General features: G+C 39.8%; 1 protein-coding gene and 1 non-coding gene across 2 annotated transcripts; both read left to right on the top strand.

Annotated features, from left to right (window-relative positions):
• Positions 1–423: 423 nt before the first annotated feature.
• Positions 424–15,216, top strand: TOMM20 (translocase of outer mitochondrial membrane 20). The gene is made up of 5 exons (XM_019954066.2): positions 424–681; positions 6,744–6,790; positions 8,894–8,975; positions 12,474–12,616; positions 14,016–15,216. The coding sequence occupies exons 1-5, from the start codon at positions 561–563 to the stop codon at positions 14,058–14,060; spliced, it is 438 nt and encodes a 145-aa protein (XP_019809625.1). The 5' UTR covers positions 424–560; the 3' UTR covers positions 14,061–15,216.
• LOC139180472 (small nucleolar RNA SNORA14) lies at positions 1,115–1,249 on the top strand. Its single transcript, XR_011564740.1, has one exon. It is a non-coding gene; the product is annotated as a small nucleolar RNA SNORA14 (small nucleolar RNA).
• Positions 15,217–16,833: the final 1,617 nt, after the last annotated feature.

The raw sequence follows: 16,833 nt of genomic DNA, 5'->3' as shown, positions 1-16,833 counted from the left end.
TTCCACTCCTGAGACTATACCGTAACAATCTTTTGAAATCGAATCACTAGATTATGGTCCTTGCTGCAAAACGGACTGTGACTGAGCTTGAAAACCAAATGAAACAATTCAAACAAGAGTTTGAGGGTGCCTGTGTAACATAAAAAGATGAAGCATTTGTGGTCAGTGACCTTCCATCTTTGACACAAGCAAGAAAGTCAGCTACACACACTTTGGATTGTGCGCACGACGGCCACGTGCCGCCCTCATTACGTCAAGCTCATAGGCTCCTAAGGACGTGCGCGACCTCGCGCAAAATCTCGACTCCGAAGCGAACAGGGGGGGTTAGGACCTGGGCAGGCGCAGAAGCGGCGCGGGTGCCTCCGCTCAGGCACTGTAGCGGACATCCCTGGGGGCCTCGGCGACGGGGGCCGGAAGTGACGCATGTTCCGTCTTTCCGCGTCCCTCGCGGCGGGCGGCGGGCGTCTGGACTGAGCCGCGCACTCGGATCCGAGGCTTCGCGGTCAACGGCTTCTTTGCGGGCCCCGCCGCAGCCGACCCGGCTCCTCGGTGGAGAGAAGATGGTGGGCCGGAACAGCGCCATCGCCGCCGGCGTGTGCGGGGCCCTTTTCATCGGTTACTGCATTTACTTCGACCGCAAGAGACGGAGTGACCCCAACTTCAAGAACAGGCTGCGAGAACGTGAGTGGGTCTCCGGTTCCCTGGGCCTCCCTCCCCCTCCCCCCGCGGCGCCCTCGTCCCCTGCTTCGCGCCGGCCGACCCGCCGCGTGCTGGGCGGCCGCGTGGTGCTGCAGGGTCTGGGGCCCTGAGCGCACACGCCAGAGAAAGGTGATGGCGCCGCTCCCAGAGTTGCTCCCGGCCCATGTGCCAACGAACGCGTCCCTCCATTTTGGAGGAACGATTTTTCCCATTTTGTTTTCCCTAAACATGTACCGTGTAAGTGCAGATTCGTTGTATTATAATTTAGGGGGTTGTGGCTCTTTTTTGCCTTTTATCTTTTTTCACCTCTTCCGAACTCGAAAGTCGGGTTTTTTGTGTTTTTGTATTTTACGAGTTTGTGCTTAGACTGAACCTGCAAATCCAGCTCAGTGTCATTCTCAAACGATAAGGTTGCGTGCATTCTTAAACCCTCTTGGTAGCTCCACTGTAAAGGCTTCCAAGATATGAGTGAATGCTATAGAAATCGCAGGGGCGTCCAAAAGGCTGCACGTTTCCTGTGGCTCAGCCTTATTTCATACCTGCGACATCTTTTAAAAGAGATTTGCAAGAAGGAAATCGTGTCGCCAAAACCTTTCGTAATCTTTGAATTTCGGAGGTATGCTCGTTCGCAGCAACGGAAGAGCAAATTTGTTGCATTAAGAAATAATTTTGTAATCTACCTAGGTTGCTCAGTCAGAGTAGTTCCTGAAACTAGAATGTATAGGTAAGTTACTAAAGCCCAGAAAAATACGAAGTGATTAGCGTTTCGCGTGTACTTGGGTCACACGTGGCTGGGACTACCTTACTGGAAACTGCCGCTCTTATACCATCTGCAATATGATATCTGATTCTGGCTCTCTTGTGTCTGAGGAATAAAGGGATATAGAGGTAATTTTTTTATTTATGGTTAGGTAGACTAATGGAAATAATGCTGCTTTGAATTCAGACACTGAGTTTCCTGACTCAGGTTAGTCACAGATTAGCAGTATGATCTTGGGGTTTCTGAGTCTTAATTTTCTTAGCTTGCAAAATCAGGTATTGCCTCTTGTTGGTTTTGTGAAGATTAAAGTGTTTGATGTGCTCACCACCATTCTTGACATGGAGAAGATCCTATAAATTCCTGCTGTAAATGTAATTATTGGAATTTTTATCATTTTCCTGTAGCTTCCAAGAAATAGTTGGGCAGTGGTGGTGTGGAAGTAGATCTCTGTAAAGAATGGATTAAGCCTTCCTTTGGAATCGCTGCAATCCTATTGTTGAAAACCTTGAGAAAACTAATTTTTGGTTGAAGAAATAATAAAAGCTGTCATTTTGAACAAATTGAGAAATCTGTTATTTTCACAGTTTTTTTTTTTTTTGTCTTCCATAAGTTTCTTTCTAGTTTCAGTAGTAGCCTAATGACTTAAGTGTCAGACTTGAATTAGTAGCTGAATAACCTTGGGCAACAAATTTCAAGCTTTAGTTTCCTTTTTTTTTTTTTTTTGTAAAACATTATAATGTAGAATTTAGTACAATACCTGACACATGGTAATTGATGAATGCTAAAGTCCTGGGTGTTCATTGGAAGGACTGATGCTAAAGCTGAAACTCCAATACTTTGGCCACCTCATGCGAAGAGTTGATTCATTGGAAAAGACTCTGATGCTGGGAGGGATTGGGGGCAGGAGGAGAAGGGGACGACAGAGGATGAGATGGCTGGATGGCATCACTGACCCGAGGGATGTGAGTCTCAGTGAACTCCGGGAGTTGGTGATGGACAGGGAGGCATGGCGTGCTGTGATTCATGGGGTCGCAAAGAGTCGGACAGGACTGAGCAATTGAACTGAACTGAACTGAAAGATTGTTTATGAATATAATTGTTATTTTGTATTTTCTTTAGCAAATAAAACTTGCTCAGAGTAATTTTGAAGTCTTTTTAAAGTCTGTATGGTTGACTGATTTTAAGAACTTGAGGGTGTTTTGTATTTGTGGGGTGTAATTGATTTCAGTTTAGTTAATTTTTCATTTTCTTAGCTTAATTTCTAATAGAATATTTATATCTGTAATACTGTTCATGGGGTTCTCAAGGCAAGAATACTGAAGTGGTTTTGCCATTTCCTTCTCCAGGGGACCACATTTTGTCAAAACACTACCATGGCCCTATGGCTTATAGTTTCCTTGAGTTGGACAAGGCTGTGATCCACAGTTTGTTGCAAGATCAGTTTGGTTAGTTTTCTGTAATTGTGATTTCCATTCTGTCTGCCCTCTAGATAAGGATAAAAGGCTTGTGGAAGCTTCCTGATGAGAGCTAACTGGGGGGAATCTGGGTCTTGTTCAGTAAATTTTTAATCCAATTTTCTGTTGATGGGTGAGGCTGTGTTCTCTCCAGGTAGTTTGACCTATGATAGGGATAATGACGACCTCCTTCAAAAGGTCTTATGCCAGGACTGTTGTATTCAGTAACCTGACCCCATAGCAGGCCACACCTCCGTGGAAGACTGGACACTCCAGCAAGTCTGGTTCAGTCTCTTGTGGGGTTACTGCTCCTTTCTCCTGGGTCCTGGTGAGCACAGGGTTTTGTTTGTGCCTTCCAAGAGTCTGTTTCCCCAGTGGTGTGGAAGTTCTGTCATCAAATCCCACTGGCTTCCAGAGTCTAATTCCCTGGGGGTTCTCAGTTCCTTTGCAGGATCCCCACATTGGGAAATCTGTTGTGGACCCTAGAACTTTCACAACAGTGCAGGAGCTTCTTTGGTATAATTGTTCTCCAGTTTGTGGGTTCTATGCTCAGTGGCTCTGTGGTAGGGCTTATACACCCTACCTTCATTGGAAGGACTGATGCTGAAGCTAAAGCGCCAATACTTTGGCCACCTGATGCGAAGAACTGACTCGTGGGAAAAGACCCTGATGCTGGGAAATATTGAAGAAAGGAGAAGGGGAGGACAGAGGATGAGATGGATAGATGGCATCACCAACTGGATAGACATGAGTTTGAGCAAGTCTGGGAGTTGGTAATGAACAGGGAAGCCTCGTGTGCTGCAGTTCATGGGGTCTCAAAGAGTTGGACTGAGCCACTGAATTGACTGACATCTGTAATAAAAGGGCAGAGTTTTTCAAATTAGTGTTTCTAAAGGTTTTTTGGTTTTGTTTTTAGGAAAAGAGAATTAGGCTGTTTAAAATAGGTTTGAAGTTAAATCAAGACTAATTTATCCAATTTTTTTCTTACCTTCATTAATGTGAGATTACCAGAAACTCCTACAGCATAATTTTTATCTAAATAATAACTAATAAGTGAAAATTAACCTACAAAGTACCAACTACAGATGTTTTTCATTTTACAGCACTGAATGAAATGATTCATTTTAAAATATATTAAGTAATCTAATTTAAAAGATTGCTTTAGATTCGGGACTTTTTGCATTTTATGTGTATTTGTTTTAGTTGGTTTTAACTTGTTAGGTTTACGCAGAGACACTTTGGACTGATTTCTAGTAAATATTGTGTCAGTCTGCTAATTGAATATGTAGTAGCTCCTTGATTTTTCAGTCTGTTATCTGCCTGTTTGTCAGAGATACTATTTGATAAATAAGTTGATGTAACAAGTTAGTTGTCTTACAAAAGTAAAGTGAGAATTTTAATGTTACTGCTGTAAACTTAAAGCAGCTAAGCAAGCTTAAAATTTGGTAACTACCAAACATTCAGCAACAATCATACGTTCTTCTCCACTCCATTAAAAAACCATGTATATATATGTTTGGAAATCAGGCTTCTTTGTACTATTTTCACTTTTATCATTTTCTGCAAATTTTGATGAAGCAAATTGTATATCTCAGTTTATTCCACTAACTTTCCGGGTTTATTTCTGAGATGCCTTTTATACTGTAGAGTGATGTTTGAGTGAAATTCTGCTGCCTGAGTGTTTGGGTTGCCACTCCACCACCCATTAGTTGTGATCTGGTAAATTATCTCTGTGATAACATGGTGATGATACCAGTACCTGTCCTCCTGTTGCTGTGAGGATAAATAAGCTAATTAGTAACATGTAGAATAATGTCTCTCTTGAATCTAAAGTGCTTATCCTTAACATCAAGTGTCCATGTCCAATCCTAGTCCTCTTCCCAGCACGTCTGTATCATGGTCTTTTAATAACTAGGTAATATAGTCTGGTTTCATTCTGCCAAAAGAGAGCTGAACCTTAATTGAGGCTATATATTCTGTTTCTCCGCAGTTGCCTAATGATGAACACCTAAGAAAGGTAGTTGGGAAAAATAGGCAGTCTTCAAATTAATAGTAAGATCAGCTTTAACCTGTGTATATATTTTTGAAAGTGCTAAGGCCTTAGAGTTGTAGCACTTCACGTAATCTGGGGGCTAGAATTGGCTAGAGATACTGGTGGTAAGCCTAGTTTGTAAATGCAAGTTAGAAAAGGTTCCCTGACCAGAGTAAATTAACCATTTGTGTGCACTTAGGTCACCGCCTCTCTACTCATGCATTGAAAATTGGATTTATAGACTGCTTTAAGGTTTTAAGAGGACATTTGCTTGTTTTATGACTTTTGTTTCTCACAGTAATAAAGCATGTCTTCTTTTGCGAGTTGATATTTATTTGCTGACCCAGTAATAAGTATTAGAGCTTTACCTTTCTTGGCCATATGGTGTCTTTGGTACTTTTTACTGGTCAGTGAAACTAACTTAACTGCTTAGCATAGTGCAACTCCTTAGCTGAGGAGTTGGTTGCTGTTGAGCTCAGTCCTGAGTGCTTATATCTCAATAGTGCCAACCAGGCACTGAAAATACAGTAACTCATTTAATCCTCATATCGACTCTTTGAAGCAGGTATTGTTCTTAAGCCAGGTTTACATAAGGAGAAAGAGAGGCATAGCAAGTTAACTGTAACTTGCCCAAGGTCACACTGCTAGTCAGTGGAAGATCTGGGGTATAAAGGAAACCCAAGCTTCCTTGTGCCAGCACCCTTTCTCATGGAGTGTACAATTAAAGTGAAAGTCACTCAGTTGTGTCCGACTCTTTGCTACCCCATGGACTTCTCCAGCCCATGGAATTCTCCAGGCCAGAATACTGGAGTCAATAGCCTTTCCCTTCTCCAGCCCATGGAATTCTCCAGGCCAGAATACTGGAGTCAATAGCCTTTCCCTTCTCCAGGGGTTCTTCCCAACCCACGGATTGGACCCAGGTCTCCTGCATTGCAGGCGGATTCTTTACCAGCTGAGCCACCAGGGAAGCCCAAGAATACTGGAGTGGGTAGCCTATCCCTTCTCCCTGGGATCTTCCTGACCCAGGAATGGAACCAGGGTCTCCTGTGTTGCAGGTAGATTCTTTACCTGCTGAGCTACCAGGGAAGCCCATGCAATTAAACAACAGCTTAAAATATTGTTAGTGTCCTCCTGCTGATTTGATTTTAAAAGGTTGACTAATTATGATTTAAACAATGTCCCTTACTCCTGAGTTTTTAGTATTACTATTTCATGTCAAAAACAAAAACATCCTACAGACTGTAGGGCGAGGCTTTTTTCCCTTTAACTGGCAGTAATTATTTGAGTGCTGCCTTTCTTTGCCCTTATTTTTGCCAAATGCCAAATGCTTTTTTTCTCAAGAAAGCTTGTTCAAATGCTGATTTTTTAAATTCTTTTCTTATTTAATAATGCCAGATAGTTTTCAAAATTTAGTAAAGACAGAGTCAGTTATATTTCAGTAAAAAGATCTATCATAGCAACAGAGGCTTGATTCTTGGTCATGTGTCCTGTCCTATGTAGGTTGGAGGTTGGGGAGAGAGACTTCCTCTACTTAGGATGGTTCCAACAGCTGAGTGTCTTAATTATCTCCATTTTGCAAACTGCCGATCCTGGTACCCCAGAGGGAAGGACAAAGCTTCTGTCCAGGAATGTCCCATTGCTGGTAGCTGACCTGAACTATTTTTATGACACTGACAAATCAAAAGAAAAAAAGCCTGAGTTGGTCATGTTTTGCAAATAGAATGAGTACCACAGCAATTAGACTTCTTTTGATTCCCATTTTAATAATAATAAAATGAAAATATTCCCTTTCTTGCAGGAAGAAAGAAACAGAAGCTTGCCAAGGAGAGAGCTGGGCTTTCCAAGGTAATAATCTTTTTTTATAGTCTACTTCAAATGTATATTTTGAGAAAGCTAATTGGTATCAGACACTGATTTTATGTTTTAAAATAGGATTTCTTGGTAAGAACAGTTATTAGCTCTGTTGCCCTGCAGATTTTTCAGTCCTTCCTTATTTCCCCTTTGTCAGCCTCATAGCAGACAACTTCTGTGCGAACAGTGTTTGAGGGTGGTAAGATGATAGGCACTGAAGACACTTAACAAAAAGTTTAAACTTTTTCACTTAGCTGCTCCAAAATAACAAAACCTTTATTACTGATTCCTTTAGAAGAACCACGTTACTCATTTTGAAAGTTACATAAGATTATTCACACCCACTGATCCACAATCCCACTGCCTGTCGAATTTTTACCTTGTAATATGTAAATGTAGGCATGAGTCTTATTCATTTTTTTCCTTTCCATAGATCCTATGTTCGTGATTATTTTTAATGACTACATAGATTTGTTTTATAAAGAACATTCAGATCAGATCAGTCACTCAGTCGTGTCTGACTCTTTGCAACCCCATGAATCGCAGCACACCAGGCCTCCCTGTCCATCATCAGCTCCCAGAGTTCACTGAGACTCAACGTCCATCGAGTCAGTGATGCCATCCAGCCATCTCATCCTCTGTCGTCCCCTTCTCCTCTTGCCCCCAATCCCTCCCAGCATCAGAGTCTTTTCCAATGAGTCAGCTCTTCGCATGAGGTGGCCAAAGTACTGGAGTTTCAGCTTTAGCATCATTCCTTCCAAACAAATCCCAGTGCTCATCTCCTTCAGAATGGACTGGTTGGATCTCCTTGCAGTCCAAGGGACTCTCAAGAGTCTTCTCCAACACCACAGTTCAAAAGCATCAATTCTTCGGCGCTCAGCCTTCTTCACAGTCCAACTCTCACATCCATACGTGACCACGGGAAGAACCATAGCCTTGACTAGACGAACCTTTGTTGGCAAAGTAATGTCTCTGCTTTATGTATAGGTAAATGTTAATCACTGAGCATATAGCCTTTTTTTTTTTTTAATTGAAATTAGTTCCATCGTCTGGATATACAGTACTTGGACCTACTGGATCAGTAGTAGTTCTTTTTAAAGCAAGTTGAAGCAGTGAAAAAATTAGATCAATTAATGTTACATTTGAGTAATTAACACACCTGACTGACCGGATATGATTATAGCAAGATGAAACTGGGAGGCAGTCACTCTGTTTCCCTGTTGTATCCAAACTACCTTTCTGAAATATCTAATATATTCATTATGTTTCAGTAGTCTTTTCTTTCTAAGGATATTTCTGGTTTGGTTCCAGACCACTGTTTTAAAGAGACTGTGAATTTTTTGGTTTCCTGGTCCATGTAATAGTTGTGTTTACACTGTACTGTGTACGTAGCATTGCATGGTGTCTGATAACTGTACACACCTGTAATAAGAGTGTATATAATAATACTCAAGAACCAGAAACTTCTATTAGTAGTCTAGGTTTTTAAATAAAAAGGGACTTTTTAAATACTTGGTTTACATTTTTTACAAAGATAATGCATATAGCTGGTGACTTTATTATAGTCATTTGATTTGGTAAAATATAACAAGCCATAAAACAAAAACACAGAAAGGCAAAGTTAATTAAATAAAGCTTCTTGTTTGAAATAGCAAAAAAAAAAAATCAGAAGCAGCTCAAATGCCCAACAAATAGATCATGATTATACAGTTATATATTCCTCAATATAGTTATATAAAAATCTATGATAATGGCCATCAAAAAATAGTGTAAGTTTTAAAGTTCGTATTTTGTGGTAAAGATATATCTGTACCGTCTTTTTACTTGAGGTTTGATTCACAGCTTTCTAAGAACTGTTCAAACACCGTTTTATCAAAAAGGATTTTTTTCTTGCATTTATTTTAAAGTAGATATTAAACTCCTATCCTTGAGTGTTGTTGAAGAGTAAATTTCTTTTTGTCAGCTTTCATAATGAGCTGTTTTTTTAATGGCATAGTTTTTTGTATTGTGTATATCCCTGGAGTAAACCAGGGATATATAAAGTATATATATAAATAAAATATATATAAAATTACTAAATATTCTATTTTCAAACAGTTACCTGACCTTAAAGATGCTGAAGCCGTTCAGAAATTCTTTCTAGAAGAAATACAGCTTGGTGAAGAATTACTAGCTCAAGGTAATTAATAGTCATTGAAAGACTAGGAAACTAGATAGGTGATAAGGGGCTTTTTTGGTACAGTGTGGCTATTTTTTAAAAAGATATTCTTAAAATTTCTGGGATGGAGGATAATTAGGGAGTTTGGGTTGGACATGTACACACTGCTATGTTAAAAATGGATAACTGACAAGAACCTACTGTATAGCACATGGAACTCCGCTCATGTTATGTGGCAGCCTGGATGGGAGGAGAGTTTTGGGGGGATGAATACGTATGTTTGTGTGACTAAGTCCCTTTGCTGTTCACTTGGAACAATCACAACATTGTTAGTCAGCTATACTCTAATGCAAAAAAAATTTTAAAGGGATATTCTAAATATTTCAAGAATTAGGGTTTTAATAATATGAGGCATTTAATAATGCAAGGAAAATAAGTAATCTTTACAAATGAGGTTGCTTTTAAAGTAGTTTAGAAGAATATAGTCAATTGTAATATGTAAACAGTAACTGAGAGAAATATCTGGGAATGTAATTTCCTCAGCTCCTTCACCTGATCTTCAGCTCTTTCCCAGTACCTGTAGGAAGGAATGACTAATAGAATACATCCCAGAGAAGGCTAGTTTACCTGTTCAGGTTACACAGTTAATGGCGTATGATTTTCAGAAACAGTGATCTAAATCTGACCCAGAATTTAGGCTTTGGGCTTTGTGCTTTATGTGTTCCATCAATAGAATTAAGAATTCTGTCTTAAAAATTACTATTATGAAATTAAAATGATCATTTTTCAAATTTGAGAACCATAATTTATTCAATAATTGAGTGTCTTAAATGCATTTATATTTTTATTGCCAAAATAGCTTTTATCACAAAAGTAGCTTTGAAATAGTTGCTGTTGAAATGGTATCACGTGTTAACTTGTTTTTCTTATTCTCACTGTTGTATTATAATAGATTTTGACATTATTGAACTATATGATGCAGGTCATTTGTGGATTTTTAATCATTGGGCAAAGTAAAGCACTTAAGTCCTCATAAAGATCATTTGAGAGACTATAATTTCATTGGTTTAATATCGAAAGAAAAGTGAAGCATGTATATCTGTTTCTAAGGATAGAGATTATAATGTTTCAATTTATGCAAAGATACTGTCAGTATTTGTTTATACTCATAAAGATGTCAGTTTATGACTATCAAATTTTCCTTCTAGCCTCCAAAATAAACATAATGTAAAAAAATTTATCTAAGATACTATAGTGCTCTCCCAATTACATGCTTATCTTGGAGATCACTTACTGTGGCCATTTCTCTTTGACTTGAGCTGTTAGATCTATATTGACAAGAACAGTTAACTCATGAGGGGAGTGAGGGGGTCAGGAAAGGATAGGGAAGTGTTTTGTGTTCTTTATTTGAAGCTTATATTCCACATTTCAGCCTAGCACACCCTGAGAGTTATGTAACTCAGCTGCCAAGCCGCCTTTATTCTGGTGGAATCCACTGAACCAGCCTGAGGTTAGAATTAGGGAAAGGTAAACCGGAGAAGGCAATGGCACCCCACTCCAGTACTCTTGACTGGAAAATCCCATGGATGGAGGAGCCTGGTAGGCTGCAGTCCATGGGGTTGCTAAGAGTTGGAAATGACTGAGCAACTTCTCTTTCACTTTTCACTTTCATGCGTTGGAGGAGGAAATGGCAACCCACTCCAGTATCTTGCCTGGAGAATCCCAGGGACGGCGGGGCCTGATGGGCTGCCGTCTGTGGGGTCGCAGAGTCTGACACAACTGAAGCGACTTAGCAGCAGGCCATGAGAAAGCATAAGCAGTTCAGGCAGTGAGCCTCACTGCTTGACACGGCCTCCCTCGTGCAGGTATCTTCATCCGTAATAACTGGGCAATATCTCAGGATAAGTGAGTAAGATCAAGGCTGCAGTGTGGAGAGGAAATGGTTTCATTTCTACACTAAATTGCTGTGATTGTTTATAAACGGTTTCCAATGTGTTCAGAAGTTTTAGGAGGTGTCTCAGCCAAAGACCCCCTGTGCTCGACACATACCACTATGGTAGCAGCTCTATTTATTTCCATTTAATAATAAGAATTAATATTCTCAGACAATACTGTGAGCTCCTCTGTTGCCTGTAAATTCAGTGGCCCGAGGATTCAGTGGCCATTGTGGCATCTTAATTTCCAAGTCAGTGGAGCCCTTGTGGCCCTGATGGAGGTCCAGTCCTATGTGGAAGACCTGTGCCTTACATTTTCCATTTTTAATGCTTCTTTGTAGAATTAAAGCTTTCTTCAATTTGAGTAGTTTAAATAAAAATATTATGTAGCAGGCAGTTCCTCCTCATTTACCAGTCCCTTATTTGGTCCCATTCGTACTCAGGGTTGGAAAACTTTTGTGTTTACTGGTTTATTATAAATAATACTATTCAGGAGTAACCAGCTATAGGAGATGCAAAGGGTTAGGGGGTGGAGAACTTTCATGCCTTCTCTGGAGGTGCCACCCTTCTAGTCTTTGATATATTTACCAATCCAGAATCCTAAGAAATAATTTTTTTACATAATTAGAATTTGTTCATTTTCACTTAAAGAGTTACAAATGGTCCAGTCCCTACATTAAATTGCTTAGCAAGCCTAGAAAGATCAACACTCAGTGAATAAGAGAATCAGTGAAACTGTATATAACAAGTGTAGGAGAACATGAGATAAACCAGGGAAACATTTTCAGGTCTCCTTCAGGCTGCACCTTGAATTTCCTGAGAGAGAAGGCCTAGGCATTGAGGAAAGGGAGAGCATTTGCCCAGCAGAGGAGCGGATGGTGACTTTCATCTTGTAACACGTGGTTTGATCTTGCTCTGCTATGTCCTAAGTGGATTATATGCTGCTTTCCATGCTGTTTCTCAAGGTACCACTTGAGATCTGGCCATCCAGTCAGCAAAAGTTTTATGAAAGTTGTAGCAACAAGGAAGCTCAAGATGACAGGTTGACCACTACTGAGGTTGTGTGATTGTATAAGTGTCTTCTGGATATACAGGATTCTTAAGGCGTTGCTCGCGGTTGGATCTGCAGAGAGGATAACTGCCAGTGATGACTAGGTTCAGAAGAGATTAAAGGCCTGTAGGTGTCTACTTGCGTGTGGTAATATTCCCATAGTATAAGGGGTTTAAAGTGAAATTGGGCCTGTCCACCTCAGTCCTCCAGTCTTCCAGTCCTCTCTTTTCGTAAAAAAGTGTTGTTTCATTGTTAGCAACCTCTTAAGTAATCTTGGAGAAATACTCAGTATGTAACTAGTAATAAACTTAGACATTTCTGTACCTTAATTTCTCCCCCTTTGAAAGTGTTACTGGAGTCCCTTCGTCTAATCTGACTTATTCTTGTTGGTGGCTTCTTAGTTATACGAGTGTACTATATTTTCTAGATGTTTACCTGCGTGATGTTTTTGGTCATTATCATTTGGAGATATAGTGAAGACTTTAAAGGCAGAGGCTTTTCCAGTTACACAGCATTTTTATGTAAATCTTGCAGGTGAATATGAGAAGGGTGTGGACCATCTGACAAATGCGATTGCTGTGTGTGGACAGCCACAGCAGTTACTGCAAGTATTGCAACAAACTCTTCCGCCACCAGTGTTCCAGATGCTTCTGACTAAGCTCCCAACAATTAGTCAGGTAAAGATTTGAACTGTTACATAAGTGAGTAGGATCTGAGAGTTTGGCATTTAAAAATGAGTCTAGTGAACATGACGACATGAGCCTCTCCTCTGTATAATGAAAACAGTACTAGAGATGTCAGTGCTCAACTAATAGAAAAACATCCAGACAAAGGGGCAGAAAATCCAGTGATCGTGCCCAGGAGCATGACTGGAAGTAAGTCTCTCTAGTGCTAAATCTCAGGCCTTGGTGTTCAGATCCCCAAATTGAGATCACTTCCAGCTGCTTTCTAAACCTAGCTTTCTGCCGCCTCTTTTGTGAGACCCCCTTACTTAAGTGGCAGAGGACAAAGGAGCCAAGGTGGCACAGCCTAGAAATCAGACCCTTGAAGGCCTGTGGCTCTCTCAGACCCCACTTATCTGAAGGCCTCAGTGTCTGCTAATGCTGAGTTGGGCTTTGAATTTGGAGCTGTTCGATACATCCTCATTGATACAGTAGGTTAAGCATAACTTAGAAGTTGATTAAAATGCATCCCATTCATTTTAAATAGTCAAGGAGCCCCAATGAATCTACTTTTGGGAATATTATGTCTATTAAATGAGTCTTCATGGTTGATATAATTGAAAATTAATAAAAATGACTGGTTAATTCTTTAAACTGAGCTTTTACTCATCTGGATTGGGAAAAGACTGAGAAGAAAAAGGTCCCAAAGATCTAAAGGAAAGAATTGAAAGAGCAAGAAACTGGATTTTGATCCTTTTTATTTTATTTTTTGATCCTAATGAATGTGGTTCCCAGTCTGTTGTCCGAATCCTCTAACATTACTCACCTTTTGAAAGACAGCATAGCATAGTGCTTTTGGAAAATCGACCTGAGTATGATGTCTTTTGAAATATGGATGATTTCAGGATGAAGCTTGAATTCCTCAGTAAGAATGGTCTCTTTTACTTAGTTCACTTGTCCCATGTTACGTGGAAATATTTTCAAAATACTAATATTTCGGAATACTGTATTCCTTCTTTGTATAATGACGGACCATTTACAGGCCAATAGGGAAATGTTTGGAGGATAGAATGATCACTAAAACACTAATCATTATTTTTAGTTCATATGGGAGTGAATAGAGATCTTAAATTCTTTTTTATTTTAGTTAAAAAATTGACATAACACAATATAATGTTACTCTTCCTTTATTTTATTGACTTGAATTTTGAGGTGGGGCTGACAAAGATTATTTTCTTAAATAAAAACGGTGTAAGAAGTGTTAAATATTGACATTTCAATATTAATAAACTTCAGCAAGATTTGATTCAGAGATCAAAAAAGCATTTTATGTTGAACTTAGAATCCTGATTAAATGCTTATACTTTTAAGAATTTATAAGTATTTATAAATTTATAAATGTTTTCTCTTTCAGAGAATTGTAAGTGCTCAGAGCTTGGCTGAAGATGATGTGGAATGAGAAACAAATGTCAACATAATGATCTCAATTAAAACATATTTTTAAAATCTTATCTCAGAAGATGATCGGCTCTTGGGAGTAAGGGCAGATAAGCTTGTTACGGACTGTCCTCCACAGTGAAGTCTACCAAAGTTAATTTTTACTTTGTGTAGATCCATTTGTCTGTTTTATTTATTTTTCCCAGTGAAAAGTGTATTTTGATAGAGAGCTTTTCATTTTATAAATACACTATGAATTACTGAAATATGCATTTTGTTTATTCTTAAAATGTGTGATTAGAATGTACATATAACATCCCATTACTTACATTAAAAATACCCGGTGCTCAGTTTTGAAAGATAGGCCCCCAAAAAATGTAGAAGAAAACTGAAGAATATACTTGTTTTGCTCTACATCAGAAAGTTGGCTGGAAACTTGTGTTGATCAAAACTGAGCATTAAGAGATTATTTCTTTCCATTTAATCTCTTAAATATGTGTAATGTGCTGCTATGCTATAACAACAACTTCACCCTTCCCTTGAAATGTTTTCTTTAAATCAGTGGGTTTGATGTATTCTGGATATTTACCTCCTTGTATTTTAGATACATGTAGTTGCAGATGGCACCAGGAATTGGATGTCTGTACATTCTTAATCTGGCTGAGTAAGCTTTACCAGTTAATGTCTGCCCACTTGCCTCATATATAAACTGAGGAAATGGGTGTGCTAATTCAGCTTCTAATTCCTTTGGTTCTGTGCAGCATTTTCAAATCCCTCTTTCTGAGGGAAATACCTGTTTGGGCAGCCAGCCCTTGTTTTTTTATACTCTGAATTTCGCATGCTTGCCTGACGTAGTGTTTCTGGTTTTTTAAAAGGCATAATGTGTTGATTTTCACTGAAATCATGGTTCTGTCACTACTTTTGTAAATTAACCTGAAACGTAACCTTCACGGTGACTGGGACGATATGCTTGTAAAAGTGTTTGTTCCCTTTTGCTTTTATCCTCAGTGTACCTCCTTAATCCCCTACCAACCCTTATCTTGTATGAGAATAAGGTGTAACTTTGTGGCTGAAGACTTGAATGAAGATAATGGGACCTTTTATCCTCTAAATAGTGACATATTATCTGCAGCCACAGATTAAATATCAGACCTAAGAATAAAGATCCTTGGTACTTAGTGGTGTCTGTTGAGTGGCCTTTCTCGTTGTACAGATTGCCTTTATTCTGTCTGAAAGTCTGTGGAGAGACCTTGTCTATATACTCGACATTTTTTCTTAATAGGGTTTTGTGGTGGTTGTGACGTAGTGGGAAGAGTTTGGAGGATGGTTTTAGTTTCCGCCTCTGGATAATCACCTAGCCTTGGGCACGTCCATCTTACATCTCTGGACTCCAATATTCTCATCTATACAATAAGAACATCAGACTAGGCCACTCACACTTCCTGGTGACTCTTCCTCAGGAACCTTTCAGGTTTGTGATCCTGAGCCCTTAAACAGTGTGCTTTTTTTCAGTGACAACCCTGCAGGCTCTTTAGGGGGTGAGGTGGGATGAGGTGAACACTACAATCATGTTGATCAGTTCATTTTCCTAGTAGGATCCCAAATCCAAAATAGTGCAGTGGTGCCCAGTTCGTGATTGGCCACGCAACTAGGAAGCAGTCTTCTGTCCTGCGTTTGCCAAAAGGGGATGGACTGGGACAGTCGGGGATTACAGACGAGGAAAGAGCAAGGGGCAGACAGCTGGCCAAGAGGAGGAGGGGTTGGCCTAGGTTTTATTTTAGGAGGGGATGCTTAATATACGCCTTTGTGAACGCCAATGCTGTCCAAGCTGGGTGTCACCTGGCTTTATGGAAAATAATCAGCTTTGCTTTAATGCTTACTGAAGAGGCAGTGAAGTGCTTATAGTAGAGCTGATTTTGCCCAGTTCATCTTACTTGAATGACAGTTTCGGTGCTTTAAAAATTGTTCCGTCCCTTAAGTTGTGTCCGACTCTTTGTGACTCCATGGACTACAGCATGTCAGACTTCCCCTGTCTTTCACTATCTCCCGGAGTTTCTGCAACTCATGTCCATTGAGTCAGTGATGCTATCTAACCATCTCATCCTCTGCTTCCCCCTTCTCCTTTTGCCTTCAGTCTTTCCCAGCATCAGGGTCTTTTCCAGTGAGTCGGCTCTTCACATCAGATGGCCAAAGTAGTGGAACTTCAGCTTCATTCAGCATTGGTCCTACCAATGAATGTTCAGGGCTTATTTCCTCTAGGATTGATTGGTTTGAACTCCCTGCAGTCCAGTGGACTCTGAAGAGTCTTCTCCAGCACCACAAAAGTATCAGTTCTTTGGTGCTCAGCCTTCTTTATGGTCCAGTTCTCACATCTGTACATGACTACTGGAAAAAACAGGCCTTTGCTGGCAAAGTGATATCTCTGCTTTTTAATACGCCATCTGGGTTTGCCATAGTTTTTCTTCCATGGACCAAGTGTCAATTTAATGGCTGCAGTCACTGTCCATGGTGATTTTGAAGCCCAAGAAAATGAGTCACTTCCCACTTTTACCCCTTCTGTTTGCCATGAAAAATTAGATACCACGTTTGAAAGCTATAGCTATATTGTGTTAAAAACTACTGGTACCAAAAGTTTTTTTTCCTTCTAGACACACAGTTGCTGAACACACATAGTGATGGAAACAGGCATTGGTGGGGATACTGGCTAAATGGGGCTCAACCCAAGATTTAAGTCAAGTGGAATGGCTTGGATGTTGTTGTTAAAGTTGCACTTACATCTTTGGAAATGAAAATGT

The sequence above is a fragment of the Bos indicus genome, chromosome 28, assembly GCF_029378745.1.
Source record: "Bos indicus isolate NIAB-ARS_2022 breed Sahiwal x Tharparkar chromosome 28, NIAB-ARS_B.indTharparkar_mat_pri_1.0, whole genome shotgun sequence".
NCBI classification, from domain to species: domain Eukaryota; kingdom Metazoa; phylum Chordata; class Mammalia; order Artiodactyla; family Bovidae; genus Bos; species Bos indicus.
This window is presented reverse-complemented; position numbering and strand designations above follow the sequence as displayed.

What these genes read in the sequence shown, in the direction of transcription:
- TOMM20 (XM_019954066.2), top strand. Translation starts at nt 561, where the DNA reads ATGGTGGGCCGGAACAGCGCCATCGCCGCCGGCGTGTGCGGGGCCCTT. An exon ending in CAAGAACAGGCTGCGAGAAC is followed by an intron (nt 682 to 6,743) that starts GTGAGTGGGTCT and finishes CCTTTCTTGCAG; the next exon opens with GAAGAAAGAAACAGAAGCTT. An exon ending in AGAGAGCTGGGCTTTCCAAG is followed by an intron (nt 6,791 to 8,893) that starts GTAATAATCTTT and finishes ATTTTCAAACAG; the next exon opens with TTACCTGACCTTAAAGATGC.